This window comes from Triturus cristatus, chromosome 11 (genome assembly GCF_964204655.1).
Source record: "Triturus cristatus chromosome 11, aTriCri1.1, whole genome shotgun sequence".
Lineage (NCBI taxonomy): Eukaryota > Metazoa > Chordata > Amphibia > Caudata > Salamandridae > Triturus > Triturus cristatus.
Window position 1 is genome coordinate 1,034,554,701 of NC_140594.1, and position 26,799 is coordinate 1,034,581,499.

The 26,799-nt window shown below is 42.2% G+C and overlaps 1 protein-coding gene across 2 annotated transcripts in view; it reads left to right on the forward strand.

Annotated features, from left to right (window-relative positions):
* Positions 1-1,560: 1,560 nt before the first annotated feature.
* SKIL (SKI like proto-oncogene) overlaps positions 1,561-26,799 on the forward strand; it is a 198,663-nt gene continuing 173,424 nt past the window's right edge. For both annotated transcript variants that reach the window (XM_085635244.1, XM_085635245.1), the window contains exons 1-2: positions 1,561-1,871; positions 3,759-5,550. In XM_085635244.1, coding sequence (XP_085491370.1) covers positions 4,450-5,550 — 1,101 coding nt within the window. In that variant the 5' untranslated portion in view covers positions 1,561-1,871; positions 3,759-4,449. The remainder of the gene's footprint in view (positions 1,872-3,758; positions 5,551-26,799) is intronic.

The following is a 26,799-nucleotide window of genomic DNA, read 5'->3' on the forward strand; positions in this document are numbered from 1 at the left end:
CCAGTTTATTGGCCAGATCCAGTAGACATCTTATACGGTGAGGGAGAATTACAAAACCTTTGTAGCAGGTTGCATGTATTTGATACCAGGTAGTACATCCTTGGTTTCAGAGAGTACAAACAAAATAAAAATTGCATCTCTGAAAGCCTGAAACCATTAATGCACATTATAAACACCTTTTGTACCTCAACTGCTGAATGTGAACGGGGCTTTAGTGTAATGAATGATGTGCTCACACCACTGCGGAACAGAATATCAATCAATCGTCTGTCTTCTACAATGTTCATAAATATCGTGGGGCCACCTGTCATAGAATTTAAACCTGAATTTTATGTTCAGAAATGGTTAGAAAAAGGGAGGAGAAGTACAGATGAAAGAAACTGCATGGCTCGGAGACAAATGGCTTATGATTCCACTTATAAGCGTATTTGGAATATTCTGTGATTGGAAACATGTCCCACATTGTAAATGAATTAAATATAAACAACTTATATATTAAACCTCAAATAAACATGTTTATTGATTCTTTGAATTAAATAACGTTATAAGCTGTAACTGGTCAGTGAAATGCCAAACGTTCAAAAATTAGTATGTTTTGCTATTTCTAGCCACACCTCCGACTCCGCCCACTAATCCAATCCTTGGGTTATTCCCGCCCCCTGAGTCTCCGCCCACAGTTCCCCTACTTTTTTTTCCCCACTTCGACCACTGATTTACAGTGTTCTTTTTCATGTATTGTTCACCATAACCATCAAATAGTGGCTAATTATTTAGGGTGCTCTTTTGGAGCCCAGTTAGGTGGTGATTTATGTTCCATCTTGTTTAAAGTTGGTGTTAAAAAAAAAATACAAAAATAAAGACACCAACATTTCCGTAATCTGCAATTGGAGTACTTTTGTCTTTTAGCAGGTACAGATTACATGTTCTTCTTTAATTCAAAAGAATGTGCACTGCTCAGGCATGCTGTACTTCTAAATGGAGTACACTAGCACTTCTCAGTAGCAAACCAAAAATCCACACTTTTATATTTTCATTCAAGCTTTGCAAATGTGAACAATAAAAGGAGTGCAGCTGCTTTAAAGGCTGTGATTTGAAAATACTTCTAGTAAAAGGGGCTTGTGCCGTCTTTGAATTTTTATTGACAGAATCTAGCAGCCGAGTTTAGGCAACAGTGTATTGTATATGCTGCAAGCTAGCAATACAAATTACAAAGTAATCTTCTCTCCCGCCTGCCAATACCGGACGTATTGACTTTCTAAATACAGCAGCCGAAAATCATGTCCAGAAACACTTTCCAAAACCCCCGCCACCACGATTAAAATACACCACAATTAAAATAAAGAAGCTGCGAGCGTGCTTTTTAAAAAGCATAGGAAATAAAAATAAATGTCTTGCAATAAGAGGAGTTTCGTTTTCTTGCCTAGCTCCACCTATCCCTCCTCATAAACCGTCTTTGTAGCCACATACAAATCACAGAGCTTGAGATGGCTGCTTCCCCGACACGTCAGACAGGTCATAAACTCCCCAAACGCCAAGTGCGCAGACAGGAAAAAGAAACACGAGCCCTCCAGCACTGCCCCGGCGTCTGCCTGTCTGGTCACCTTCGAACAAACCCACAAATATGGCGACGTCACCGTTTTATGCGTACCCGTAACGACGTCATACGTCTGCGTGTAGTGAGTGGGCGGGACGTCTGGGAGGGCGCCGCCGCCGCCGACATGGTGCGTGACGTCAGAGAGCCCGGCTGCGCGGTCACCGTGTCTGTCGCCGGAGCGATGCAGGCCTGAAGAAGAGGAGGGCGCGCGCAGGGAGGAAGGTGGTGGCCGTGGAGGAGGAAGAGGGGGCGATGGCGGCGGAGGGTCCCGTTCGTGGTGAGTAGAAGGACGCGATGCCAGCTCTAGACCCTTTCCAGGCAGGCTGCCCGTGTCCCCAGTGTGGAGGGGGTGGGGCTGCTCGTTCCTCCCCTCCACCAAGCCCTTGACCTCCCCTCCACATTGGCACTGCAGGGTTGCGACCCCCGGCTGCCCCTCGGCGCACAAAAGGGTGGCGTGTAGAGGGCGGTGACTGGTGCTGCCCAGCTGCGGGTCACGCGTCCCCAGGGAGCAGGGTGGGGGCATGGGTACCCCCTCTGGAGGCTGACAGCCTCTGTATCAGCACCATGTGGGTCGTCGCCCCTTTTCGTTCTATGCGTAAATTGGATCCTTTTATTGCCGGGGTGGGAGGGGTGCTGCTGGCTGCGGCTCAGCCTGGAGGGAGGATGTTTACAGACCTCTGACTGGGAGGGGGAGCGCTCCACTCAGACACACACACAGCACCGCAGACTGCTCGCCGTGCCAGGCGTCTGCAGAACACAGTCACAATAACAACCGAGGAGCGCACAGGAAAGGGAAATCCATTCTGTGGATTGGATGTGGATTATTGTAATTGCAGATATACCTTGATCCCTTCCGATGCGCTGTAACACAATTTTTGCATTTGATTTAATACAGGCGATACACCTCACACATGTATTTTTTTTGTATTTATATGTGTAATTGTAGGGGTCTAGGTCTGTCGTATGCAATCGGGGCTCTGCCCCTCCTCCCCTTGGGGGTATGTATGTTCACTCATCAAATGCCCTACACGAAGGCATTCTGTCAGAAACAGCGTAGGCGATAACTAGTCGGCGGAAGCAGAATTGTGCACGGAAAACGTTGGCATGGATTGGGAGCACCTTCTGTTTTTGAAGTTTCCTGAAACATAGGCGAGCCTGCTCGCGAATCAACGTATTCTCTAAATTCAGGTCTCATTAAATACGGTATTCGCTCCAAGTATATCTACAAGATTCACCAACAATGATTGATTTTAGGGCAGATAATTGAGATATCAAGTGTTGTGATACCCGTAGAGCCTTCGTCTTGCGTACCAGTCATGACATGTTTCCGATTACGCAGTTGTTCTCTCTGGAGGCCACTGGGTTATTATTTACAAACGTGCATACGTGTGTGTGTATATATACTTGTGAATGTCACATGATTCCTATTTATGTCTGTATGATCTTTAATGTCTTGCATTACTCTACGAGTGCCAGTATTAAATGAGTAATGTTTCCACTTGATAGCTCAAATATTGTTTATAGACACGTATACCCAAATCTTATTTACAAACATACATGTCCAAATATGACATGAGTGGAATGAATACTTGTCTTATTTAGTTATGTTGTTCAGTCTACTTAACAATATTCAGTTCAACGAAGTTGCTACCTCTTCGGCCTCGCATAGGCGAGCGCTTTACAAAACGTTGCTTGGGCCTAACTTCGGTGACGCCCTTCTATTGAGCGAATCGTAATAATCCGAGACAATATAGTGGATGTCCCGTAAAAATGCTTCTTTTAAAAACAATTCTATTCTGTGTTTCTTTCCCCCAAAAGCAATTGAGTTTCGGTATTGTAGCGCTCAATAATGGGAGATTCAGCTTGGAGTCTCCTTTAATTATTTAAAATACTGAACTGAGCCCTTCTAAAACAAAAATAATAGTTGGAATAACAAGTTTTCCTATATCTGTGTCATTTGGACAACATAAACATTTGGAACCATGGAGTGTGTTGTCAGCATTGATTTGAGCTACATATGTACCATATTGTCAGCTAGTGTATGTCGACAACGGGGTTCAATAATTAGAAATACATCGCCTCATCCAGTCAGATGCGTTGTTGTATAAACTGACTATATTGCACTTTGAAGTTTATTTCATGCTTTCTTTATGTTTGCTTTCAGGTTCAGTTCTTGCTGACTAAAAAAAAAAAACCTCCCTGGTGAAGAAACAAGTTTTGGTTATGCCCGAGTGTATCTTTTGCTGCAGAGCGGATGTTGGACAACACAATAAAAGTTGAAAAGGTCAAAGGAATAACCTCTGTCTACGTGAATGCTGAGTCATTGAATGATATTTGTAGTTTTTTTCTACTGCTTCCTGGAATATACAGCCAAATTCATACAGTTTGCAAATCTTTCTCAATCGTTTTACATTGCGTTTGGAGTCTGCCTAAAATGTGGTTCCATATTAAACTGATGGAACAGAATTTATTTGGTGTTGAAGTAGAGTAAAGTGATCAATGCACCATCAGCATCGCAGATACACCATATTCCATGAGAACAGTATTTTCTTAGGTAGTGATTCACTTCACGATACGACTGTCACATGTAGCATTGGTTTTGTGATAAAAATAGGGACATATGCACCCAAATAGGCTTCTCATTGGCTCTGAAATTAGATTTTCTCGCAGAAAATAAAGGAAGTGCACAGTTGGTAGGAAAAGAGACTGTGTTCTGACACATTTTAATACAGTACTAAACTAAGATCACGATGTTACAAAACCGAGAAAACTAAACATATTCTAATATATACAGGGAGATATCGACAAAAATGGAACTATTTTCCAGCTTCTAAAGCATTTTGCAGTTCAAAGTCATGGAGAGTGTGGAAACCAGTAAAACCTTGAGCCGGGGCTCTTCCCAAAAACTGAGTGTAAGTGAAGATGATGGCCCCCCAGTTAAAAGGAAGATGAGTGAAACGGATGTCCAAACCACCATACAAGTTGGAGTAAAATTGCCAGTTATTAAGAAAGAAATTGTGGAGGACTCTGAAATTGTTTCAGGAGAAACTGAAGAAATTGCAAAACCAAGCAGTGCTCCGGAATCTGCAACATCAAACTTAAATCCTGGTTTGAAGAACACTTTGGCACAGTTCCATTTGAGTAGCCAGAGCTCCTTGGGGGGACCAGCAGCCTTTTCAGCGCGTTATTCCCAGGAGAGTATGTCACCTACAGTTTTCTTACCTCTTCCATCACCTCAGGTTCTTCCTGGTCCTTTGCTTGTTGCTTCAGACAGCTCCACAGAGCTCACTCAGACCCTTTTGGAGGGGGAGCCAATTTCTTGCTTTATGGTTGGGGGCGAGAATAGATTGTGTCTTCCTCAAGTGTTGAATTCAGTTCTCAGAGACTTCTCGCTCCAGCAAATCAACATTGTCTGTGATGAATTATATATCTACTGCTCAAGGTGTTCTTCAGATCAGCTTCATATTCTAAAAGTCCTGGGAATCCTTCCCTTTAATGCTCCATCTTGTGGCTTAATTACACTGACTGATGCTCAAAGGCTATGCAATGCTCTTTTACGCCCACACACTTTTCCCCAGAATGGGAGTCTGCTACCTGCGAAAAATGCCTTGGCTCAACTGAGAGAAGCTGGCAGTGCCTTTGAAGTGGAACATGATTGTTTAGGCAAGTGCCAAGGCTTATTTGCACCACAATTCTACACCCAGCCAGATGCACCATGCATTCAGTGTTTGGAATGCTATGGAATGTTTTCAACACAGACGTTTGTCATGCATTCTCATAGAGCTCCAGACAAAAGGACCTGCCACTGGGGCTTTGACTCTGCTAAATGGTATTGTTACCTCCACCTGAGCTCCAAATACATGGGTTCGCCAGATGAGAAGGAACTAAAGCTTGTACTGGAAGAAATGAAGGAGAAGTTTAGTTTGAAAATCTATCAAAAAGGGCCACAATGTAAAGTAAGTTGTCCATTTTTTAAATCAATATTTGATGCTGTGACTTTTTGCCTGGTCAGATGTGATCACTTGTGTGTTTGAAATCTTTTAATGTATGCCAGTTATTTTAATTGTTGAAAATACCATGTTTTACTTTTGTTATTGATTACAAAAATTAAAATCCGTATTTCTTAATAAACCTCCTTTTGGGCAAATTCAATACACAGCAAGGTAGCATAGTATTGTCAAAGAGCTATGTGTCCACATGGGTCATTCGATATCCCTCTTGTTGGTTCGTACACTGAGTTAAGATGCATATAATGCCCTATCGTTATCCTGATTGGGAGTAATGTCTGAAATCAGCTGATTTGTCTGTGCACATACAAAGTCCAGTCAAAGGTCTGCCAAAATCTATCTTGTTTTAGATGGTATTCTGAAGTGATTGTGACCCTGTAGGTTTTTGACTCCTTCAGGGAAATACTTTCTTATATGAGTACCTGCTACACCTAAAGTTCTGTCTTAGTAAAAAAAGCCAATTGAGGGACAGGTTTAGTTAAAGGTTGTGGCATATGACAAAGATGTAATTCATTTTGCATTTTAGGTGAAACGCTACCTCCGCCAAGCTTGTTTCTTTAAAATATGTCCTGGCTAATTGGAGTAATGGTGAAGTGCATTTGGGGTGGCATGTGCCAGAGGCTCCCAAAGGCTGCCACCACTGTTCCAGAAGATCAAGCCTGGGGCCATTGCTGTAGTGAAGACTCAATACATTCACTGCATCAGCTACCCTGAGCCCTAGGTCAGAAAGATACCATAAAGGGATGCATCCCAAGCCTAAACAGCTTTACATGATGTAACCAGATAGGACTACTGCATTGATGCGGTTAGGGTCCATATGACCCAAACCGAAACCTTGGCCTGAAAGAGAACATACGTGAAAGGGATGAGTCCTAAGCAGTGTTAAGTGACGTAATTATCTACGAGATCTGGGTTAATGCGTTCGGGGGCAAAAGAACGAAACTAGTCTTTGCTAGCCTTTGCTAGAAAGAGAAGCGACCTGGAAGGGTTGAGTCCTAAGTAGTCATGTGATGCAGCCAGCTATGACTTCTGGGTCAATGCGTTCAGGGGACCATTTAAATCAAACCAAAACCTTGATACGTGAGAGGTGCGAGTCCTAAACAGCGTTCGTTATATGATGTAACCAGCTATAAGATCTGGATTTATGCGGATAGAGGTCTACAAGAACCAAACCAAAGCCTTGACCAGAAATAGACGATGTGTTAAATGGGTACGTCCAAAGCAGCGGACTACCATGTGTTCAGGGGTGCCAGATAAAATTGTGAAATGGGAATATGTGGCTTCTTTTGTTATGAAATACAAGATGAAAATGAGTTTATGAGAGTAAAATACATTTTCTAGTTCCTGGTCTGAGTACGAGGTAGAGCAGTAAATTATATTTTCGTTTGAAAACAGGAATATTTTTCTTAAAATTTAGATTTTTGGTTTAAAAGTATGTCACGTTAATTAAAAATGCAGTTTTGCCTTAAAGGCCTACTTAAGATCAGCCAGCAACTACAGTGGATTACCTCCTTGTTGCAGCTCCATAGTTCTTTATTGATGGAGCAGTGCCAGGCGGAAGCAGCTGGCAGACACCACACGGAACTTTCTTTGAAAGTGTCTTTTCTCACATATTTTTGGAATTGGCAGCATGGGCTTGACTATTTAGTGATACACTTGTGTAGCGCGTTTATCAGTTGAGACAGATTACTGCATTCTCTGCTTTTAGAACATTTCCTAAAACTTGGTTATTGCAACAGTTGTGAAGTGTAAAATGTTTCCTACATGTAGCTTCAGCGCCAGGACACCCCGATCTAGCAGTGCGCTCTGCAACTATGAGTCATTTATTCATTCATTATCCAAAGCCTGGTGTCAGTAATTGTTTTATTTGTTTACATATTTCTTTAGTCACGTAATTGGCTGTAAGAATCGGTAATGGGTGCATCAAGATTCCTTTTTATAGTGAATATAATGTATTATTTTGCTTTGGATAACCCTGCTTTTAAAACACAAGGTCAGGCTTCGATTAGTACCAGAAGACAGTTAAATGTTGAAATCAAGAAAGGCTTTCGTGTTCATGGCGCCAGGTCTTTTTGTTGGGGTTGTGTGTGTTTTTTCCCAAGATCACAAGGCTTTGTTCCATTTGTAGTTTGCCTCCCAGGCTGACTGCTAAGAGTGCTGCGTGGGGAAATTCTTGTTTGTGAAAGGGTGTGGTGAGTGTTAGTATTTCAATAGTGGGTTGGGGCTTGGTCAGAAAGCATTTTATTTTATTTTTAAAGCACGGTGCGGTTGGATTGATAGTGTGGGACGCACAGGCTTGTGCATGCACCAACCTTTCTTACACTTAAACAATTGTGAGCATTTCTACTTCGAGATGGTATAGTTAGCAAAAATAACTGAAACATTTCGAATCTTTTGACAACCAGTAAGTCTGCTTTGATTACAGTAGTGGTCATTGTCATGTGCTGTGCATTGTCGTTTCCTTTTGTGCTGACTGGATCACTTTATTTTCTTATTGGAGCTTTTCACCAAACCTTTGATGTTGGTTAGTATAAAGCCTTCATTAAATAGCCTGTACTATTGTACTGTTTTCGGAGATAGTTTATTAGAAAACGAAATATTTTCAAAATGCATCCCCTATTTATATTAAGTGAGCAAGAATACCTCAAGTTCACCTTGAGGACTGTGATATATAGCCTACTGTTGACAGATGTACCTGTAGTAGAAGTGAACCCATATATGTATGTATATAATGTTGGCCTGCGACCGACCATGTGTTCTCTTTGAGTAAAACTGTTGCTACATTTTCTGTCTTGCATCACATCTTACTGCCCACTATTCAGCCCACATTGTGTATTAATGATTCTTTTGACTATGTTTCACTTGTCAAAAATCAATACAAAGATTAAAAAAAAAAAGTACCTCAAGTTCAAACACCTAAATGAGAAAAAAACTACAAGGAGACAGCATGGTGCAGTTTTCCAGCTGATAGAAACTAGCATTGTCAAAGCTAATAGGTTTTACCTTTCAGACCTATTGGTTTTGTCGATTTTAGTTTTTTTACCATGCAGTGCCTCATGGCTAAATTGGAAGAAAAAAAGGCCATCACTCGACAGGCTGCGTTATTTTGTAACTGTCCACACTACACATGTTTGTGCACCTTCAAACGAGATGCACACTATTCTTAATCATTTTATTTGCCAATACCAGTTCAGCCAATATGAAAAAATGTGTTAAAAAAAAATTATGGTCAGGGAGGGAGCATTTTAGGTGGGGGGTAATCAGTGTGTGGGGGGGGAGAGTTGGGAGGAGAAGCAAAAGGCGGCAGAGAAGGAAGGCATGGGTGGGGTGAAGAAACCTAGGGCAGGGTGACAGAAGCAACACAGTGGTGGTTATAGGGTTGTGAAGCAACAACCGAGAGCAACGAGGAGTGGGCAGTAAACAAGAGCAAGCACCACTTGGGAGAGGACAAGTAGAAACCTGAGGGCAACTTGCAGCAACCCGGCTTGGAAGGGGAGAGAAGTACACAATGGAGACACTTGAAAAACGCATGCACTCTTGTTGGGTGCTTAACCAAAAAGAAGAAAGTAGTGCTGGAATTGCAAGCAGTGGACGCCTAGAAGCCAGCCAGTCCAGAGATGGGAAGGTGGGAGTTTCAAAAACAAGATTGATTAGCAGTAACACAAGTAACAAACATTGAAAATGCAATAAGTCTCGCCCTCGTTTAACCCCTTCGACGCGCATGACGGAACGGTTCCGTCATGCACGTCGGTTGCACTGTGCGCATGACGGAACCGTTCCGTCATGGCCCCGCCCGCGCACGGAACCTTCAGCGTGGCGCGGAAATCCGCGCCGCGCTGAAGGGGTTAAGTTAAAGCAATTCTGTTTGTAATTAGGTGGCTTTTTAGCTTTGCTTTTATTAGTGTTTTTCAAACTTTTATGTACATAACATGAATATGTATGCGTATATGTATGCATGCATTTATATTTATATAGATATGCAGATGTGTGTGTATATATATATATATATGTATTTGTGTGTATATGTGTATATATATATATATATATATATATATATAGTGTGCGCGTAGAATATATATATAGTGTGCGCGTAGAGGTAGGTAGAGGTGTAGAGGTAGAGAGGTAGAGAGTGAGTAGTAGAGAGTAGAGTGAGTAGTAGAGAGAGAGAGTGTAGTAGAGAGACAGCCTCTGAAGATGAAACCATGCTACTGTCTCCGAGGGACATCTGTGCCACTGCCCCAGGGCAGCAGCTCTAAAAGAAAAGAGCGGAAGTAAAAGCACAGAGAGGCCAACAAGGGGAGAGGCAGGGCTGCTTAATGGATCGGGGAGGAGATGGGGGGGGGTGGGGGGCTATTCTTTCACTGAGCACAACTGTGACTTGGCTGGGGTTTACGTTGAATGACGCAGCTCGGGAGTAAACCCAAACAAGCTCCACAACGGTACCTTTATGTGCACTAGCGCCATGTACATTTGTAGCCACATCATTGACACGGCAACCAACTCTCGGTCTGGTCAGCAACAGGAAATGCCTCAGAGAGCACAGAACGTTAAATAAAAAAATGCATTCCACACGTTAATAAAATAACCGTTTTTGGGACTTATGTGGAGGGAAGGGGGATAGACGACATTACAGCGTGACAGGAACTGAAAGGAAAAGAGGCGAATTCGCAAGAAGGGGGAAACGGGGCGAGAGATTGGTATTCTGGTAGACGGCAACATTTAAGCAAAGTGTCTCTGAGATAGACAGACGGAAGGGGAAACAAATAGTGCTTCCCCCGTAATTAAAGGCAATAGTGTAACGCCGCGGGTAAAAGATCCAATCCCGGTGGGCGTGCCTAAAAGGAGACGGGGTGACAACAAGAAAGGATTGACATGCCCTCAGTGCAATCATTGCACTGCCTTTGGCATAATTTGTGACGCCAAACGACGCGCACAAATGAAAGCTGAAGGCGGAGCAGGGAGGACGCTTCTGGAATCGTATTGATTCCATGAAAGCTTATATGACGAGAGCAGCGCATGCGCTGCTTACGTCAGGCCGAGACCTAAAAAGCAGGCAAATGAGTGATGAGAATGCTACTCAGTGGTAAGCAATGGGTAGGCTCTAAGGGCCTATGTGTTCTTGGTAAACCACAGTATCTCTTGCAACAGACCACATGCATGTTTAGTGGGCTTGATCTAAAAATGAGAGCTGTCACATGAGCCGACAGTCAGTCTTTCCCAAAAAACACAGGACCGTATTATAGGATGGAGTTGCAATTCAGTCATGTTAACCGCAGCATCTGAGATGAAGCCCTGCCAACTCTTTGCCTTGTTTCTGGTTCATTACCAGGCACCGTAGAGTAATTTGCAATCACTTGTAGAAACCCTTCCCTGTTACTATTCATAAAACAGGATTCTTACTGTGAATCCTTCCTATGGGCTGCAACTGGAGTGACGAAGGCCTGCAAGGGACAGCAGGCCTCCATTATGGCACTCATTTTTGCACAATGCCGATATTGATTTGCCTTCCCTGTTGAGGGGCAGCTGTATCAAAACTGGCACTCATTGTGGAAGAGAGCATCATGCGTAGTTATGCTGAAAGTTTAAATGTATTTATAAAGACATTATAATATTTAAACAGATGCAGCAATAACTCTCCAATGTTTCTATCTATCTATGCACTCTTCTTTTAGCCACATCAGGGAATATTGTTACTTTTCAGACATATTAGTTTATGCCAAATTTACGTAGTAACTGGACTCAATCACTGTCCATTGCTAAATTAAATATAGAATGTTTGACAGCTGTTTGTTGCTGTATTCTAGTGACCCTCCTGTGTCTTCAGCATGCAAATTGCAAGCTCATCTAAAAATGCTATTACCTACCTGTTAAAATTCATAGGTATACTTTGGTCAAATTAAACATTACCTCAATATTCTCTAAATGCTGGATCCCAATACTTATTCATTTTAAGATTTAATTCTAAAGTGGATTGAACTTCTAAGCACATTTTTTTTCACGTGCAATCCTTTTCAGATACTCTTCAGATGTGGCGCATACTTCATTGTCTGAAGGTGTGATCCTGCCGATGTTGGCATCCACACATTGCTTTCCACTTTAAATAATCCCAGAGTCTAAAAAATGTGCTTTCACACCCAAAATAACTTTCTACCAGGAAAGAAACCTTATGAACCCTAATTCCATATTACAGTTTCACATCTACTAACTTTTATGTTTTAATATTTATTCTTTAGGTTACACTGTACTTATTTTGCAAATTGTGACCTTTTCTGGGGTTAGGGTCAGCCCTCGGTGTAACTGTTAAGCATCAGCAGCTACTTCCTCTTGTTATAGAGGTATGGTGTAAGTAGATCCACAGGTGCAATATCCACGCCATGAATGGGGCAGTGCAATGTGGGTTATATTTCGAAAAATGTACTAGGTTTGTTGTCTTTACAAAAGTTGAAAATCTTTTTTAGTCAATCTAAATTAATCCTCTGCAGTGGAACCTGTTGTGCTGGGAATTAGAGTTTTTATTTGGGTATTTACTGTAATTTGAATACTTATTTCAACTCTGTCGAGCATGCGGTGAGAAGTTACTATTTTTCATCATGATTTATGTTTTTGTACATAGGTAGTCTTTCTTATCAAAAAAGGCTAGTTTATACATCTGGCGCTGCAAGGGCTCATTGGAAGTTAAAGAGCATACCTCCCTGTTTCAATCCATAATAGAGACAGTAAGCGGAAGCCTCTATTCAATTCTTAATATCTTTTGGAGGGAAACTAGGCTCCCATGCGTCTCTCGTTAGTGGCTACTTGCATTGTAAGTGTTGGTTGGGTAGTTAGGTCAGTCATAGCCATACTCACTGTTAAAGCTGATCCTAAAAACTGCTTTACGGTCTTCCACTCAACCCAGGTATGTCTGAAGCAGGAGCGCGCACCCTGCAGAATAACTAACTCTTGCATGAAGAATTTCTACACGTAGCCAGTACACTTCACATAGAGAGTTTTTCAGTTCAAATGAAGCAAACGTTTGTCAAGGAGACTGTCTTCCTTTATGGAGAGTGATAGGATCTCAAAAGTAGCACACCATGGTTCTAGTCTAAGGTTTTCAACATCACACAAATTAATCTCTTCCACGTTTATGGCGCTCATGCTTTCCCAAGAGACATCATTTTCTGGTCCAACACCAGCCAGCAGAATTTTTCTCGTTTCTATCATCCACATATGAACTTCTCAGTCACTTCCACTCTAGCAGTCACACCGTTAGTTACTGGAAGCTAAATAGCTCAGCAGCTGACAACTATCCTCATTTGTCTTTAGCCACCCAAAACCCATGATGCTCCATAATCTCCTTGCTAGCCTACCAACAAGTGCCACTGATAAGATTTCTAAATTTCTTAATGACCCCTCTCATATCCAATGTCTCATTTGAGTCCTTCACCAAGATCAAAGGACCTTTTGCCTAATTTTGGCATTATGAGGCAGGGTATCCTATGTCGAATGTCCTTCCGGACCACGTTATTGTGGCTAACAATCCAAACCAGAGGTATAAAGATGTAGGCACAATATACACGTTTACAGTACAGCTCTGTACATATAGACAGCAAAGTCCCAACCGAATTCCCTAGAAGACAGCGAATCCAACATTAAATCATTGTATGCCTAATGTTGTCAGATGTCAAGTGGCAGTAAACATTGACTACGGTTGGGATTTCTTCAAGCATCTACCCTGTGCTGCTCCATATGCAATTTATTCCAACTCCGACCCTAAAATTTCAGCCCCAAGGCCAAGGTAATTCAGATTCTATATTTCCCAACTATTACTAGAAATCAGCCTGCTAGAAATATTAGGCTTGAGCGTATGCTGAAGTAGGGCAGACTGTAAGTTTGATTGAGGGTGAGTATTACTAATGGAGGCCTTAGATCTTGAGAAAGAAGTGTTCTGTAATCAGGAAATTTGGCCGCAGCAGGTAAAGGGTTTTGACTGACACAGGCTTTTGCCATTTATAGCATGCTGCGATAGGCATGATTTGGACTCCTGTAACACATAGTTTCTTGTGAACTAGATGAGCCTTGGATACTGGAACAGAGGGACCTATATAGGATCATGGGGCCAGTGCAAGAAGATAGGTGCTATTTGGGAGGAGGAAAGCAGTAAGCTAGATTGTTAGGACTCGACACTTTCAGGATTGTGCATTAAATCCTATTTTGGATTATGGGTACCAGCAAGTTAAATGTGTGCCCTCTCTTGCACCCAGTCATAGCTGAGCCCAAATCATACTCTGTCTGGTGTTGTCACAGGCACTTTCTCGGGCTTTACCGAGTGGTAATTGGGTGTGCAAAACATTTTTTTGTCCACAAATATAAATTAGCTGTAGTAATACATCACAACCCCATACAATTGACAGTACAATTATCCGCATTTGGGGCGTGGGACGGCAGGCACACTTCTATATCCATGTCATTGGGACTAGATTGTCTTACTGGCCAACCACTTGCTCTAGTTTCCTCTTGTTTCATCCTTAATGCCATACACCGCTCTATGCTCTCTATTTTTTTCCTGCGCTGCTGTAACCCTTTTCATGTATTTTGTCACCTTGTATGCCTTCCCTGAGCGCTCATTTACTTCCACCCTTCCCCCCTCTAACATCTGCCTCTCGTCGCTAAAGGCTGCCTTGCTTCTGCTGCCACACTTTCCTTTGAGGCTCCCCTGGCATGCAACACGGTGATCTTCATATTCAAATCCCCCCCCCCCCTTTACTATTGCCTGTTTCATGGTGTCACAAAAAAGATACACTCCCTCTGCTGAAACACAGTGGTACAGTACTAGTATTACATAGCACTACAACCAATCCAATTATACTCGAATCATAATGATATGTTACTCACATTTATTATGCAAAGAAAAAATATAAAACAATTAGTGTACACGTATTTTATAAAAACTGATCATACATTAGCATGAATGTTAAAAACACAAAATTACACACCATATACTCCTAGACAGTTATTAAAAAACATATAACAACCTGTTTTGAGCCCGCAAAACAGAAAACAATATGAGACAATATTCTTTGTCATTTGTTACACATCCTATTGGGCAGTAAATTGATGACCGTGGTTTGTGATATGTTACACAATTATATCTACTCCTAGAACCACGGTTTTCCCCAGATTGTGTAGTAAGGAAGCGTCGACGCGTTTCGATGGTAGACCTTATTAATCCATCTTTATCAAGACAAGTGTTATAGGCTTTAAGTCCTCGTTATTCAATCCGGGACCTATTGAGAGAAAGAAAGTTTTTTATTTTATATCGCCATTGTGGAGTGAATACTCCATTTTTGGAGTGCTGGCTTAACCAGTGTCACTCAAATTATCAAGCCTGACTACTGGTGCATACAAGAATACTCCGTAGGGCACTATTGCCTTCCACTACAATTATAAATACTCCTAACTTGTGCAAAATCTGATTCTTTTAAATACAATTATTTTCAAGAGGAAACTATCTCCTTCGTACATAAGGAGCCAACGCCACGTATATTATAGTAAGAGAGAACCACTTACTTCTCTATATTGAAAAGCGATGATAATATTTGTCAATAATGGTCCTGATATCTATTGTGCATAGAGGAAACAGAGGTCCGAGCTATCTGTCCTCATGGGCGACTCACCTAGTAAAAAATATAATAATATGTACTTGTGAGAAGCACTTCTAGAATGAAAGCTACGTTAGTCTTATTATTCAAGTAGCGTAACTCGCATAAACCAGCTGGCTCCAAGAGTTATACCACCATGTTTGTTTTTTATAATCAGCGGTGCACAAAGAGACTACTTACTTGTCTGTTTCCAATACGAGTATCCTAATGCGTATTTAAGGCCGCGTGACGGGGATTCTTAATAATTCTCTCACATTGGACGTCACTTGTTCACCAAATCAATCGCGTGTGCAGGTAATGGCGCCACAAAGCAGCTTAAGATACCGTGACGGGGATCCGTAATAACTTTCCCTTGATATGCGTCACCTGTTACAAAAACGTGTGTAAGTATTCGCGTTACACAAATAACCTGACCAACTCACTGGGCATAAAGTCCCCTTTAGTACGTACTATCGTTTTTAAATTTCGTTGCTAGTGCTCTCACCTCTGCGTTCGATGTTACCGGTCCCGAGTGCGGAAATGCTCCTATTTACTCTCGCCTCACCTAGGCACAAGGCGTCTGCTTATTTGTGGGTACTGTCGAATACTGTGATAGGTCGGTGAGCACACCTGACATTATCACGTGTCATATGTAGCTTTTTTTAAAATTTTTATTATTCTGTTTATTTATATCTTTATCGAGACAATTACTAAATGTAAACATCACGGATTTTAAACAAAAGGCGCGTAAGGTAACTGCTAGTTAGTATATATATACACTCACATTTGCTAATGGGGTCAAGACATCCGCGTGACTACAACATCTCTAGTATGTTAATGACCGAGGAGATGTATCGTCTTTTTTTGAAAGGTGTGCCACGCATCTCCTTAATAAAGTGGGCAATGCATTACAATATATAGATGGTTATGCGAAGAATATCTCGACGTAACCTCGCTGATGGAAATAACCTGATTAAGTGGGTAATCAAGGTCCTGCTGTCATCATGACCAATAGTTAATTATATCACGTAATCCCATCCGTAATGTTCTTTCAAGTATTTCCAACTTTATCTTTACACTTTTCCATAATCCTAAGTACATACATACGGACATACCCAAAAAAACTCTTATAATTCATTTACATATGTTATCTTATACATTTCTATACAGAATATAAGATTAGCCACGTGTTTCGGTACATTGTAACATTTACAATATAAAGTAGATGTAATTAAGCACAGAAACAGTTCTCCTCTTTTCCTCATTTCTAATATCGCTTACATTCGTTAACACCATATTATAGTAATTGCAATATTAGGTGGATATAATCAAGAACAAAAACACTTCTCTATTATGTATCCAATATGATTTACAATCATCAAACCCACATCTAGTGCAGACAGAGCTTATTCCATTACATATCACAAAAACTATAATTGGACTATTCTCCCTCCATTCACATATTCCAAATGACCCATATATAGGATATAACAGTGATAGTTTCTAAAATTTCAACAATCTATCATATCTACTGAGGTATTACAGATAGTCCATATGCAGGGTATAACAATAATATATTCTAAGATTTCTACTTTCTACTATGTGAGCTCGCATACCTTCGCAGTATATAATTTTCTCAAGTGGCTATGATACTCATCCAGTCCTCTTTCGAGTTGAGTCCCTTTTCTACTGTATTAAGATGGCAAATAAACCATTGTTCTCTCTTTTTCCTTTTTGTATTGACGTCTCCGCCTCTTCTATTGACTGTCACTTTTTCTAGAATAAACCACTGTATTTGATCCCAATTGTGGTTCTTTTCCTGAAAGTGATCTGTCAAAGGAGCATTTACTTTTTTTGTTTTTATTGCCGATTTGTGTTCTAACAGGCGGGTGCGTAGCTCCCTACTCGTTTCACCTACGTACCCAAAACCACATGGGCATATTAATAGGTAAACGATATTCTTGCTACGACAGTTGTTTAAACTTCTCGCCCAGATCGTTTTGTTATTGTAAGTGAGGCTTTTTGCTTCAAGGCATAGGGGACAAATGGAACACGTTCCACATTTGTAATTCCCTGTTGCTTTACCTCCTGTGACCGTAGTTTGAATTTCATGTTTATCGTCATATGTTCTAACTAACGAATTCCGTATTGTTTTGTTTCGCCTGAATGAAAACAGAGGCTTTTCTAAAGTTGTTTCAGCTCCGTAGTTTAAAATCTTCCAATTCTTATTCACAATATTTTTGATCCTATTACTAAGATTGGAAAATTGAGAAACAAAAACTATGCGTCCTGTCATTTTATCATCTTTTTTCTCTTTATTGATCTCCAGTAGCTGATCACGATTATAGAATCTCGCTCTTTTGAACGAGTGTTTGATCAATTTGCTAGGGTAACCTCTAGCGGCCAATTTTTTCTTCAGTGTTTCAGAATGGAGATAGAAGTCTGAGAGGGTAGTGCAATTGCGCCTCAGTCTTAAAAACTCCCCAAACGGAATATTGTCCTTTTGGGAGCGAGGATGGTTACTGCCATATAATAAAAGTGTGTTTTTATCAGTAGGTTTGGAATATAACTCTACCTGCAGGGTATCTGTGACATGTTTGATTTTTATGTCTAAAAAGGCAACCTCAGAATCGCTATAATGAGCCGTAAATTTCAAATTTGGGTCGCCCAAATTGATCCATTCCAGGAACAGCTCTAAATCCTGGCTGGCACCGTTCCAGACAAAGATGATATCGTCAATGTAACGGTGCCAGCAGGTAACATTTTCAAAGAATGGAGCCATCTCATTGTACACGTGTTTGGTTTCAAAGTCCCCAACATAGAGGCATGCCAGGCTCGACGCACAGGCAGCCCCCATGCTGGTTCCTTTGATTTGGATATAGGCTTCATCTTTGAATAAAAATATATTATTTTTAAGTACCATTTTGATACAAGACATAATAAAGCCCTTGTTCGCTCCCGCCAAATCCTCTTGATCTAAAATGTTCGAAATGACTCTTATGGTGTCATTCTGGGGGATATTTGTGTACAGGGCTTCAATGTCAAGGGTCACCAACAACTGGTTGACCCTGTTGAAGCCCTGCCCCTCAAACACTGAAATAGCATGTGCTGTATCCTTTAAGTAAGATCTTTGTTTCTGGACAATCGGTTTAAGAAAGTGGTCTACATATTTGCTTAAGGGCTCCAATAGTGATCCTACACTGCTCACTATGGGCCTCATTGGTGGATCAGTGATACATTTGTGTATTTTGGGAAGTCCATAGATGGCCGGAGTCATGGGGTGGGAGTTCAATAAAAATTTATATTCATTCTCACATATCCATCCTAGTTCTTTCCCTTGATTTAAGAGTAATACCACCTCTTTCTTAAGGGCATCAATAGCTGTGAGGCGTATGGGTTGGTAATGCTCTCTCACATTTAGCAAGTCTCGCATTCTCTTATCATAATCTATAGTATCAAATACGACTACGCCTCCGCCTTTATCGGCAGGTTTTATAGTTATTTGGTTGCATTCCTGTAGTGTTTTTAATGCCTTTTTCTGATCAGGAGGGAGATTATTGTTATAATATTTTGAAACAGCCTGCCTCATGTTTTTTATTTCCATTTCTACCACTCTCTCAAACAATTCCACGTTTTTATTGACCTGGCCTAAATTGGGAGTGAATGTGGACTTTGGTTTTAAACCTGATATATTGGGTGCAGGTTCATAATGCTTATCCTCGAAAAATTTATTAAGCCTAATTTTTCTGAAAAAGCTTTTTAAGTCACTTTCTAGCTCATATGAATTGTGCGGGGCACTTGGTGCGAAACTAAAACCTTTTTTTAAAATTTCATTTTCATCTTTGGTTAAATTCCTCTTAGATAGATTGATTATAGGCAATTCATCTACCTCCAATACTGTCTGCTCCGAGTGGCCAGATATTCCTGTCCCGGATTCTGAGGTTGATGGTTCCTCAGGGGTTCTTGCCGGTTGTAGCCACGGTAGCCCCTCTGTCCCCGATTCTGGCGTCTGCCTAAAAAAGGTTCCCGTTCAAATTGGGGAGCTCCTCTCATATTTTTCTCCCTATCTTGTTCATCTTCACTGCTGGAACCTGACGTTTCAGAAAATGTGACACGTTTGGTCCCCCCTCTTGAATAGAGCGGTCGCGTATATTGTGGTCTTTCCCATTTGGGGTCATTTTTGTTGTTAAAATAATCTTTACCTATGTATGGATACACTACTTCGGCATTGTATCTCTCTACATCTTTCCTTAATTTTTTAGTTTTTTTATTAGTAAGATAATCCCTATAGCCTTTCGCTTCCAACTCAAGTTCTTCTAATTTGTTTTTAGCTTCCTCCAAAGCCGAATTTTGTTTGAAATGGGCTTCAAATTCATCGATTTGTTTTTTCTCAATGTCCAGAAGTTCCTGGGCTGTTTCGATAATAAGAATGAGCCAATCTCGGCTACATCGGTTGGCTATATGTGTCCATGTTTCTATGAACTTAGGATTTTCTACAAAAAGCCCCGGTTCGTTTCGCACTTGAAGGCCCATAGGGATCACTCCAGCTTTTAAGTATTCAATTAAAAATTCCGCATGGAGTTCCGTACGGATCAACTTCTTTTTCGCATTTAATATTTTTACCAATTGTTCATGACTGCTATTATTTAGAACATTAGTATTACTACTCCGTGGATTTTGGTTAATTAATGTTTCATGGTGTGTCACCCTTTCACGAATCCCCTCTGTGCTCATGGAATTCATGTCCGAACTGACCTCTTCATCACCCCGTCCGCCCGCCATCCTATGGAAACCTTTGTACATGCCAGGCCCCCGGGGCATCATGACCAGTCATCAGAGAAGCATTTCTGCAGTGGGGAGAGGGTGGATAAGCAAGTGATTCAGTTTGAGTCACAAAACTCCTCAGGGGTGAGCGACAAATGTGTTGCTGACATTGTCGAGCAGGGGCTGCCATGGAGGGTTTATCAGTTGCCAGCCTGACTGGTCTGGATTTTCTTGCTTTGATCTGGGAGATGCAGTTGAACGGCTAGTGCAGTGTCCATGTATGCCTGTTGAACAGTGAGACACATTTGTGTTTAGTTGGAGGATTCCTAAACAAGCCACTTTTGTCTTCTTTCTCTCCTGGTCTTGTCCATGCTCCTGACTATCTCTCCTTGTCCTCTTTTCCGTCCGACCATTTCTCTCTTTTATCCCTACCTATAAGATTAATCTGTAATTCAGTAGGATGGTAGGGCATATACTGCTGTTTGTTTTAGTATGAGACTTGGTCTGCTTTGGGCAGCATTATAAGCAATGTGTGTATTGCTTCATTGCACTCTGGACCGTTGTTCAGTCCCCTTTCATGTCTCTGCACATACATGAGGCCAGTGCTATAACCAGAGGTTCTGTCACTCCGTCTTAGATAAGTTCATAACCCTCCATACCACAAAAACACAGCTTAGAAGGCTTTCCTTAACGCTCGCTCACTACGAGCAGAGCTGAACGTTGCATTCACAGTTTCACAACCCAGTGACACTTTCCCAGTCACATCTATTGACAACCCAGCCACACTGATATATATATATATTCACTGAAAAAACCATAGGTTTCACACGTTATAGTTAGCGGAAATTTTACTGATAAAAAACCAATGAAATTCCCCCGTTATAGTTAGTGCAGGCAACTATAACTCATGCGACCGCAATCCTCTGCTGATGCTAATACTGTATTTAGACACTTATTTGCCCATGTCTTCTTCCATACATTTTTAGCTATACATATATTACAAATATTTTTTTTTCATAAAGACACATATGTCATCAGCAGAAGATTGCGGTCGCGTGAGTTATAGTTGCCTGCACTAACTATAACGGGGGAATTTCATTGGTTTTTTTATCAGTAAAATTTCCGCTAACTATAACATGTGTGAAACCTATGTTTTTTTCAGTGAATTTGCAAGGTTTTTTAAATGCTAATTCCTAACTATAACGTGTGTGAAACCTATGGTTTTTTCAGTGAATTTGTATGGTTTTTTAAATGCTAAGTTACTTTACGCCATTCGTGGCGTGCGCGCCCACTTAACGCAGTTCGTTCCGTGCGCGTACGCTAGATGGGCCATGTACGCACGATGCGCTTTGCGCACCGTGCGCACATGGAGGACATATGATGCACTTCGTTTTGAAAGGTAATATTTTAATTTTTAGTATATTTTATAAGCCATGCACAAATGGTGCCCTTCGGGCACCATTTGCACACGGGGTGGAGAGAGTGTGGATAATTTTTTTTTAAATTATTTTTTTAAAAAATATTTTAGTTTATCTCATCTCTAATAAGCCATGCACAATTGGTGCCCTGCTGGCACCAATTGCACACGGGGTGGAGAGAGTGTAGATAATTGTATTTTTAAATTTTTTTTTACCGTACGCGTACGGTAAGCGTAATCGGCGAAATTACCGAAAAAATAAAAATTCCGTTTTTGGCCTTGGGGGATCTTTGGGGACTCCCTCAACATGGCTATGTGTGTGGGAGCTGTCTAAACAGCCCCTTTACATGTTTTTGGGCTTTATATTTTAGAAATCACTCTCAGTGCGAGAGAGAAAATGGCGGCCGCCGCTCCCTGGTTTCGGCCGATTCGAATGTTTACTAAGATCTAAGAGCCAATCAGAATCGCGCTCGCGCACGCCACCGTACGCGTACGGTAAGCGTACCGTAAGCGCACCGTAAGCTGGCTCAGATATATATATTGATTTAAAGGCTATTTTCTCAGAATCTACTGAACAGATTTACACCAAACCTACAAAAGGCACTTCCTTGACCTGAGGACTACCTCTCTGCCAAATTTCTAGTAATTCTGTTCAGCCGTTCGGGCTGTAGCCCTGTCTAAAGGTCCTATGGAAAAATGCATGGGAAAAACGCGTTTTGGGACCCCCCTTTTATCTCAGCCCCCGCTTGACGAATCCCCCCGAGACTTTCAGGGTAGGAGCGGAGCGTAGCGCCCCACCTATTTTGAAAAATTCGCGAGGATTCGTCGACCGGCGCCAAAGTTATTCAAAATAGAATGTTGCGGATTTCCTATGGAAACGTGGTCCTAACTATAACTACCTACTGGCGACCGCCAGTAGGTAATATATATATATATATATATATATATATATATATATATATATATATATATATTAAACATTCATCACATGAGATGGCGTACGTTTTCACGTCATCGCATGATTCAGCCACATTTGAATTGCACACAAATTTCACTCCCAGTTCATTTTTGAAAGGAATAAACCTGTCCAGTACAGCGTAAACGTCCTTTACAAGGAAGTCGATACAACGCATGCCATTAAAACGCGGTCATTACAATGACTGCGTTGTTACATCGCCTTCCATTACAGCGCAAGTCGTTACAATGACTTGCTGTAGGGGGCAGAAGGTGTTGGATTTTAAACCCAACACCTTCCCTACTGTTGCACAGACTGGAGTTGGAATAGTAAATTAATCTATTCCAAACTCCAACGCCCCCCTACAGCAAGTCATTGTAATGTTTTGCGTTGTAATGGTATGCATCGTAACAACGCAGTCGTTGTAATGACCACGCTGTAATGGCATGCGTTGTAAACATGTGTGTTATAACGTGTCCTATTTCCGGTACATACCTCTTATCCCAACTATCAAGCATCTTCCTTGCATAGGCTCCCCGCCTACACCGCACCCAAAAAGAACAAAGATCATCCACAGTAATCACCAAACCCCACCCATCACTCAAGCACCAGAACCTTAAGGTAGATGAGGGTAGTGTGATTACCAGGGACACATCAGTACCAGAGACCCATCAGTATCAGAGACCCATCAGTTTCTCTTCCTGCTTACCCACCAGAACGCCTCTTTTAAACCTACTGTAAGCCACTTTCTCCCACCTCTTTGCCTCTTCTACTCCTCTCCACGTCCCTTCTTGCCTTTTTGTTTCTCATCACATCCCTCTCCTCTCCCTACTGTATCCTCTAGCCTCTCGGGTACTCCTTGCTCTGTGAAGATCTCTTCGTTCTCCCACTTACCCTCGCCTGACCCACCTTCCCGTAGCTGCTCTTTCTCCCGTCTTCTATCCTTCCTTCCTCTCAATTCTCCCAACTCTCTTGTGCCTCCCTCCATGAAGAATGCGTGTCCTCATTTCATCTCAATCTGTCACAAAACAACAACAAGCATTTACAATGCAATGGTCTCGGCATTGGTAAAGTTCGAGCTATTGGCATTGCTCATGACATTTTTGTTTATGTTTTTGTTATTAAAACATTTAAAGAAACGGCATTGTTATTTACAATGTCAATAGCTTAATCACTCTCAAATGCAAGACCTATTGCATTTGCACCCACACACAGAGCCACCTACACACACACTGATTAAGCTATTGACATTGTAAATAACAATGCCGTTTCTTTACATGTTTAAAAAAAAACAAACAAAAATAATGTCATGAGCAATGCCAATAGCTCTAACTTTAACAATGCCGAGACTGTTGCATTGTAAATGCTTGTTAAACAGGGAAGTGTGATCACTGACTGTGTCCTGTGACACAAATAAAACATAAGTAAAAAGACAGAAAATGTAGTAACATGAAAACAAAGCACAAGGAACATGTCCATGACAGCTTTAAAAGAAAAAAAGTGCTAAAAAACAAATATACACATGTGCACGGCATTCACTTAATGGACGTGTCAAGGGAAGAAGCTCTTCTATTTTTCTGTGCCTATCCACAATGTTTGAGGCAGGTGAGCTAATTAAAATCCTCTTAAAAAGGTATAATTACTAAACCTTTGTCTCAAAGAAAACCAGTAACAATCTCTAAACACACGTCCATATTTTTGCAATGCTGGCTGCAACACAAGGTCCATTTAGGTGGTATCATGTCCTGCATTGTCACCTGATCTGACACAGCGGGTAACACCTCACAAACGAGCTCATTTGAAATGTATGGATATCCTCTGGCGGGGGACCATGATACCTTATCATCAACAAAGAACATTTCAATCAATAGATCGCTTGGCAATGATAAATCACAATGTTTAAGCACATTACAAGCGTGCTCGAAAGCGCGTTCAAAATACTGGAATCAGCGTAATAAACAGCTGTAAAGTGACTTTCAAGGGCACAGGTCATCATAAACCTTAACTCTGCAGCAGTGCCACCCGCACTGTCTTTGATGTAACTTCAGAGAGACCCATCAAAGTTCTTCCACAGTCTCACCATATCAGAGCTGAAGCATTTTCATTATACTACGAAGTCATGGTTGTAGCTCATTTATGTTGTGCAACTAACAACCGTTGACAAAGCCAATAAATAGTAATGGCTTTTTGTAGGTGTAATGTTACTGGCTGCATTATATATTTTGATGTAATGACAGAAGAAGTAAAATACCAGTAGCAGCACACTAAGCTAAGCATGGATTTTAAGTTTACGTGTCACGCCCTTAATTAAATCGGTTACGCCCCTTTGAGAACCCCCTCCCCCTTCAGTTTTGAAGCCCTGGTGCCCTGGCATAAGCAGATGCTGCCGAGATCTATGTTATGTGTAACCTGCGGGTCACAGTGTTGAATCTTTGTTCGATAGGGAATCGTTTCTTGGAGCTTTGAATACCTAATGGTGCTCAAATCCTTAGCACTTACTTTCTCGACTTCAGAAGCCTGAAAGGCTGAGACAACTTTTCGGGGAGAGCGACCTATCTGCTGGTAACAAATATAGCGCTTCATGGAGCGCTCCACTCCAGTTCTCGCTGAGCTGTCTTATCAGCACACATTAGACAGGCAGGCATAGGAGTGCGACAGTGCCCCACCCCTTCCTAACCTTTCGAGGCATGGCCCTGTCGACAAAGTGCGAGATGTACAGCAGGCCTGCGCTTCGAAATCCAGCAGACGAGACCAGGAGCTACATTCAGCTCGCTGCAGTGCTACGTTCGTCGGATGCAGCGTCACCACTGGCCTCATTGCCGTGCTCGTATAGGCTTAGCTGCATTGTTGCTGTGGACGTCATCCCAGCACCACACCCCTCCCAACACTCTGTTGAAGATAGAAAACCCGTTCGTTCAGGTTTTATTTAAAACATACAGTACAAATATAATGTGTTAATGCCCTCTGCTGCAGTTGTGTGGCGAGGGTTCACACTGCCTAGGCCCATCAGAAGAGATTCACGACCTGAACTCTTCGACAAGATATCACCAGCCCTATGAAATTTGTTTTTTAATATCTATGTAGCGTAGATCTGGGAAATGTATGTGCCTTAAGCCGCTTTAAGACACAGCTATATGTTCCTAAATTGGCTATAGCTATGGTAGTCTTTGGGAGCTTTGTATGCACTGCTCCTGAGGAGAGAGTGGTGATTGGAAAATAGTGCGAGATTCACAAATCCCAACCTACCGGAACCAAGTTAAACAACAACCTGGAACCCTGATTAGTGATGATACCTGACAGGGAACGAGTTATGATTTCTTCATTTAACTCCTCAGAGTCCACGGTTCGCGCAAAGCAAAGTGTGCAGAACCAGTGTAAGTGTCAGTGGGGGAGCCGGGACTTACAGTGCATCATACTGATCACCGGCGCCGCACTGTGTGAGCCTGGGACTGAGAGTCGTTGTGGTTTGAGGAGACTTCCGGACAGTCCACTGGTGTCAGTCACATGTCAGGTGCCTCGAAGCTCCCAGCCCCCGAGCTGCAGCAGCCTGCCCCGATGCCTGTTGGCTCTCTCGCGTGTGGGGGCCTTCCTTGAAAAGGCTGCCTTAGCCCAGAGAAAAGAAGGCCCCGCGCCCCTCAGGGAGTGCGGAGCAGGCGGGTAAATGGGGGGGGGCAGTTTGTGTTAGCTGTGGGTCGGCCGGTCAGAAGTAGAGATGTCTAAAAGCTCACATCTCAGGCAGGAGTCGAGGCAGGTCAGCGTGGCCTCTGCTCCGTCCGAGGAGGCTGCAGTCCCCCCACACTGGACTGGGGACCGACAGCAGACGTGCTGACTCAGCCTGTCTCTCAAACAAGGCAATAAATCGGGAATCTATGCGCGTTTTCGCAGCTTTCCTCGGGACAGAAGGCCACCGGCCGAGTGCTGTGACTCCAGCGGGTCCCTACCACGGAGCTGCTCCTCTGTGCTGTTTGCTGCTTTAATGTTCAGTTTCTGGCAGGACAGAAGTGCCTCTAGGTGGCTCAGTGAAGCGGTGTCGCGAGACTCTAAGATGTAAGTCCATTTTGAAACAAGGCAGAGCAAAAGGCACACCACTGCCTTTCTCCGAGCTCAAGAAGAAATGCCTCGGAGAAACGCAGTGTCCTTTTTGGATTCGGGGGCGTGTTTGTCTTTTCTCTCCTCCAGCCATTGGCTGGAGGAGAGAATGAGACTTCTTGCAAAAAACACGCCCCCCGATCCGAAAAGGACGGGGCCTAATCGGAATGACTGACCTCTTCTCCAATGGCTGGCCAGCATTCAAGAGGCCAGCCAATGGAGAACAGGGGAGAAGAGGGGCGGGTTCAAGCCCCTCTTCTCCAAGTCATTAAATCTCGGAGCTAGACTGCGCAAGCGCAGCCTTCGCAGCCGAGACCTAAAAAACATCTTTAGCTCTCGTCTTAAAATACCTCATT